The sequence below is a fragment of the Tupaia chinensis genome, unplaced genomic scaffold, assembly GCF_000334495.1.
Source record: "Tupaia chinensis unplaced genomic scaffold, TupChi_1.0 Scaffold000586_1, whole genome shotgun sequence".
In the NCBI taxonomy this organism is placed as follows: Eukaryota; Metazoa; Chordata; class Mammalia; order Scandentia; family Tupaiidae; genus Tupaia; species Tupaia belangeri.
The window spans coordinates 56,035-62,577 of NW_006160102.1; the positions used below are offsets into that span (position 1 = coordinate 56,035).

The 6,543-nt window shown below is 37.6% G+C and overlaps 1 protein-coding gene across 1 annotated transcript in view; it reads right to left on the bottom strand.

Moving 5' to 3' along the window:
* Positions 1–905: 905 nt before the first annotated feature.
* The window catches only part of LOC102470910 (olfactory receptor 5B2-like), a 12,513-nt gene continuing 6,875 nt past the window's right edge, over positions 906–6,543 (bottom strand). The window contains exon 2 of the mRNA XM_006158370.1: positions 906–1,081. Within this exon, the coding sequence (XP_006158432.1) occupies positions 906–1,081 (176 nt within the window). The remainder of the gene's footprint in view (positions 1,082–6,543) is intronic.

The window sequence follows — 6,543 nt, forward strand, 5'->3', positions numbered from 1 at the left end:
GCAAAAAAACCTCTCCAACAACAAGAACAACAATATAGTGAATGCAAGTGTTCTGAGGGAGCAATATGCCAAAAGTTGTGATAAAATATTAGAGTCAAGTGAGAATGAGATGAGGTAAAAGTGACAAGAAAAACATAACTGAATAAAGTTAGGAATTAACAAGCAACAGAAACCAGTTCAAATCACTTGTAGAGAAAAAAAAGCATAGGAGAATTTTTAATATCTCATGACTTCTAAAAAATTGTGGGAATGTTCACAGTCATATAAGAATAAATTGAGAACACTCATTTCCTTCTGTTTTTAATATAATTTGATTATTTGAGCCTGTTGAAAAAGATAATGTGAAAGTGACATTTTACAAAGTAATTCTATCGAGACAGAAATATTTGCTCACTGAAGATGCTTTAGCTATGGATCTCAGTAAAATATTCCAAAATGAACACACACTTTCATTAAAACTCTATAACTTTTTCATCGCAAGTCAGAACCTTCCATCCATTTTTTTAACTAAAGAAAACAGGAACAGAAATGAACATTTGAATACTCTTATTAATTATTTAAATTATTATTTTTAAACACTCTATTTACTTCTGGATAATTTTCCATTCTTATCTGAATATGCCCATATGGGTCACATAAAGGCATTTCTGTTCCTAGTCATAGTTTTGGCCCTGTTTTATTTGCCTGTTACTAGTGGCATGTGATAGAGAAAATGAATATTCAAGATGTGGACACAATAAAACACTTCTTCAAAAAGTAATTTTAAAAATTAAAGTGTTTTATATGTTTTTTTCTGAGAGAGAGAGGGAAAGAAAAAGAGGTACTCTTAAAGGTGATCATGCCATGATTCACTCCTATACTCAGCCTGGATTATCCTTGACGTCTAATCATTGGATCTGGTTGTACTACTGTGGCACTACTGCCTGCCACTCCTTAATACATTTCCTGACAAAATATTTTATGGCCAGGACAGTGCAGACATTTGTCCTCAAGGTGGTGGCACAGTGCAGGCGTCTGTACACTGCTGCATAGTGATCATAGGCCATTGAGGCCAAGAGTAAGTTTTCCACAGTAGTAAAGGCTCCAAAAAAGAACATCTGAGCAGCACAGGCATCGTAGGAAATTATCCTATAAGGAGCCCAGCCATGACCGTGGGAGTGACAGCTGAGGAGAATTTAATGTTCACCAGAGACAGATAACCAAGAAAAAAGTACCTGGGAGTGTGGAGGCAAAAATCCCAGGGAATCAGTATGATAATTCCCAGGTTCCCAATTACATTGATGAGATAGATAAGAATGAACATGATCGGGACCATCAGTTGGCGTAAAGGCCATGTTGCTAGACTCCCATGTAGTCTACTGTGGTTCGAGTCCCGGACCCAGTGTCTTAAATTCATGCTGGGCACGTGTGCATGTCTGCCCAATGTCCTGAGAGGAGAAGGGATTGTGGTGTGGCCATCCCCCCTGGAGGGTAATTTCCCACTTTCTGTCCCTCTGTTTCTGTCTGTCTTTCTTGTGAGCGTACATGCCCTATAGCAAAAAGCTCTCCAAAGGAAAAAAAGAGAGAGATTCTCCATAACTAAAGCATAGACAAAATTGTATTAGTAATCAATACAACTCCAGATTCTTTAATGACAAAGTTTTATAGATCATCTCTTTAGTTTTAAATTTTTGTTTCAAAACTGAGGTTGGACAATTTAGTGAATTGTTCGATATAATAATTCTGAAATTAGTATCTGGATAGTCTTTTTCTAACCTTGTAAACTCTGAAATTTCTGTGCAGCTACTCTGCCAGAAATTGCTATAGACATTTTTGCATCTACATTTGCTAAATATTCTCTATGATTTACAATGTTTAACAGGTGTTACTTTCATTTAGAAATAGACATTGAGTAACATATTCATACCTACAGAAGTATTCATTGGCAAACCAAACTTTGGTATCAGACAGAACAGTTATCAAGTCAAATTATCTAAAATAATTTGAAAAGAAATAAAATTTAGCTGAATATGCAATTACTCATTGTCTCCATTAGTACCAACCCAACCTTGGTGTTTTGCAGTGAATCAGTAGAGAGATCCAGATGTAGTTGGTATGGAGGGATGACTGGGACAGTATAGAAATCTGTTTTGGTATAAAATACATATTTAAGAATTATTATTTGAGGGCTGGCTTTGCAGCATTGCAGCATATTGCTTAAATCCTGTGTGTAGTGAGCTGGATCTCACATGTCCACCTGGAGTTCAAATCCTCACTCCCGATGACTTGGGAAATATGACAGATGGTTGTGCCTGCATGTGGAAAGTCCAGATGGATGAAGAAAGGGAGAGGAGATTGCTGTGTGACCTCATCTCAAGGAGGGGTGCTTTCTCTCTCTCTCTCTCTCTCCCTCTCTGGTGAACACACATTCCCTCTGGCAATTAAAAATATATATTTGAATCAGTTCTAGCATAAATGCAATATTTTAATTAATGTTTTATTTCTTTTTATTTCTATTTCTTTTATATATTCAATCACATTATTTAGCTTACAAAGTGAATATTTCAACATATGTACATTTCATTCCAGTCCAATTCACCATTCTAGAAAGTTATCTCCGGGAACCAGCAGTTAGCATAATGGCTATGTCGCTGGACTCCCATGTAGTTGACCACGGTTCATGTCCCAGACCCGGTGGCTTAAAACTCATGCCGGGCATGTGTGTGTGCGTGCCCAAGTTCCCAAGAGGAGAATGGGATTGCGACGTGACCATCTCCCCTGGGGGGTGATTTCTCGCTTTCTGTCTCTATGTCTCTCTCTGTCTGTCTGGCTAGTGCATGTGCCCTATAGCAAACAAACAAACAAACAAAAACTAAAACTCTCAAAAAAAAAGTTGTCTCCAATAGATAATAATCCATTTCTTTGTCCCATAAATGCCTTGCCTCTCCATTTTTCTCCTTAATGTCCTTCCTCAGACTCTACTCCTTCATTCACTCTCTTCCCACACAGTATCTGGTGTTCGTCACCATATACTTAAAAGTTTCCATAACCGTTAGTCATTCAGTTTTAGGCATGATTTGAATTTAAGCCTTTGGAATGGCCAGTGGTTAAAAGAAGTGCAAGTGTATTCATCATCACTCGTGCATTATTCCCTGTTATTCTCCTCTCATTTCTTTCACAACTTCAGTTTATGAGCCTGGCAGAGGAGAGCTTTATGTATCCCCACCTAAGCACATACACTCATTTGTGGCATATACCATATTCTGCAACAGATGATAAGAGCTTTATAAATAATTATCTCTGGATTGTGTGTGTGTGTGTGTGTGTGTGTGTGTGTGTGTATTTGCATGCATGTATAAGTATCATTTTACCTGCCATTAAAGGAACTGATTATATGTGACGTTATGAGGTGCTCTACAATCCCACAGTTAGTATGAGGAAAATTCAAGATCCAACACTTGAGCCCATTTTATACTAACCAACAGTTTCTGCTTTGGCAATATGACTGTCAAATGTGTAGGTGTGCTAATATAATAAGGCTAAGACATGCTGTTCTGAGGAAATCTAAGATTTTGTTAATACCTTCTAGAATGCAGTATGATGAGGTCCAGCTGATGATATGGTGATTATGGGAGTCAGACACCCACATGGCCAACTGCACAGTAGGTAACTTGAAAAAACATGCACATGTGTGCCCAAAATAACAAAGGGAGGAAAATGGAAAATTTAGAGGAAAAAGGATTGTGACATGACCATGTCCACAGGGAGTGATTTCTCACAGTCCCTTCTCTCTCTCTCTCTTATCTCTCTCTCTCTCTGTGTATGTGCGTGTGTATGTTTCTCTCTAGTAAGTGCAGTACACACTGGCAATTTTTTTTAAAAAAAAAAAAGGAGAGAGAAAGCAGAATGATGATTTTTCATAAACATCACCAGACTCTTTAGCTGATGAAATTTTAATATCTGGAAGCAGCTCCACTTCAATGTTTTAGAAAAATGTTCAATACCTCCATTTCTGTGCTCAAATAACTCATAGCAGGTACAACCATCCACTACTTTTGCATGAACTACAATTTTTACTGAAAGTGTATATTTAATTAAAAGATGATTTCTTAAAGAAAAAAATGACAGTCAATCCTAATCATGTTTTTGAAACCAGAAATTCTATAATGGAAGAATGTATAAAAGTTAGAGCGATTCTACGGAAAATAGTCATAAAAGATTCTGAGATCTCAAAAGAAAGAACAAAATAAAAAGACACTAATATCCATTTAGGTCCTAATTCTATCGTGCATTCTTTTTTTAAAGTTACTCTTTTTTTTTTTTTTTTTGGAGAGGTTTTTGCTATAGGGCGCGTGCGCTCACCAGCAGACAGAGAGCGGCATAGAGAGAGAGACATAGAGACAGAAAGCGAGAAATCACCCCCCCAGGGTGGATGGTCATGCCGCAATCCCTTCTCCTCCATTCTCCTCTCGGGATCTTGGGCATGCACGCACACGCACCCGGCGTGAGTTTTAAGCCACTGGGTCCAGGACGCGAACCACGGTCGACTACGTGGGAGTCCAGCAACATAGCCATTATGCTAACTGCTGGTTCCCCATTCTTTTGTGTCCTTGAAGAGTCACTTACTTTATCTTTTTCTGAAAATAAACTCGAAAAAAAAATCTTACCTGCCTAATTCACTGAATCATGTTCATAAAGAACCAATAAAGAGGATATCTTAAAAAGACATTACTATAAAGCTAATACAACTTTAATTCTGAAGCATTTTCCTTGACTATGATTCCAGACTCATAGCAAATCTTCAGGTCCGAAGACCGGTCTCCAGCAACAAATATTAACATTCAGACGAATAAATGATCCTGGACCTCTAAATTGAAGTTATCTGGAGTCATGTTGGATTTCAGAGCCTAACGTGTGTGAATTAGCAGGGAATTAATGAAGACCTGAAGTCCCGGGGGTTAGCTCCCATTAGAGTAGATACCCCTCCTCATGCCAATTTCACAGGGAAGAAGCAATTAAACTATCATGGATTATTCTGAATATGTGCAAACACAATGGCATTATTTGTTATTCCTTTTAAAAGTTTGGGGACCAGCAGTTAGCGTAATGGCTGTGTCGCTAACACCCATGTAGTCGACCACCATTTGCGTCCCGGACCCAGCGGCTTAGGGCCCGTGTGCAAACGTGCCCAAGATCCCAAGAGGAGAGTGGAGGAGAAGGGATTGTGGCATGACCATCCCCCCTGGGGGGTGATTTCTCGCTTTCTGTCTCTCACTCTCTGTCTGTCTAGCGAGCGCACACACACCCTATAGCAAAAAATCTCTTAAAAAAAAAAAAAAAGAGGAACTAATGTATCATTTACTAGCAGTAATATACACATTTCAGTGTATAGCTCAAAAATTTGTTCAAATACATATTCATGTAACCATTAACATGGTCACCCATAATAAATTTCTTAAAGCCCCATTCCCTCGAAAAACACTATTTTTTTTTAATCCATATAGTTCTGCCTTTGAAAGAATGTCCTTAAGTAGCATCCTAGAATATGGAGTCTTGCTTCCGGTATCTTTCACTTATTCTAATGTATGAAGGTTCCTCCATATTGTTTCCTGTATCAGTGGTAGTATTTTATTTTTTCTAGACAAGTAGTGTTTACTTTGAATTCATACATTGTATTTCCATTCCTTGGTTGATGTATACTGTTTGGTGGTTACAAATAAAACTGCTTTAACTATAAATTTCCCTAAGTTCTTTTGTATTGCCATATAATTTAATTTCATTTGAGTAAATATCTGTGAAGCGCTTCCCAGTTCATTCTGTGAAAAGTGCAATACTTCTTTCAAATGACAGACAGAAATATCAAAGAAAATAAATTACAGATAAAATCTCTCTTGAATATGCAACTGTAACAATACACTAACAACAATGCTAACTGATCAACTCCGTCATTATATTAACATAATTATCAACCATGGTGAGTAGAATTCATTCCAGGAATGTTGAAATGCTTCAACATACAAATCCTTCAGTGTATAAAATAACATTAATATACCAAAGGGAGAGAAAATATGATCATTTTACTAATCTAGCATAAATGTTGCCAAAGTGTTGCATTCTTTCATGATAAAAATATCATTTCAAAAGCTAAGAATTTCCAGACTGTGAAAACCATTTATAAATAGCACATAATTAACATACTCAAAAGTGAAAGACTGGTTCCCACTGTGGTAGCCTCTGGGATGCTGCTGCTTGGGAGGCTGAGGCCACGTGGGAGACCTAGGATTGATTCTTGGTGGTTTGTCCCTATAGTCCTAGCCATAGGGAGGCTGGGGCAGGAGACAACAAGACCTCTTCTAAAACACTTTACACACACACACAAGTACACACACATCAAACAAAATTTTTAAAAATTGACTTTATTTATTTATTCATTTATTTTATTTTAATTTGACTAGAGAGGGACAGAGGAGAGAGAAAGTGAGAAAGCAAGCTACCAGACCAGGACTCGAACAACCGTCAGCCATGTGAGAGTCCAGCATCCTTAACTGGCTTACAACAAATATT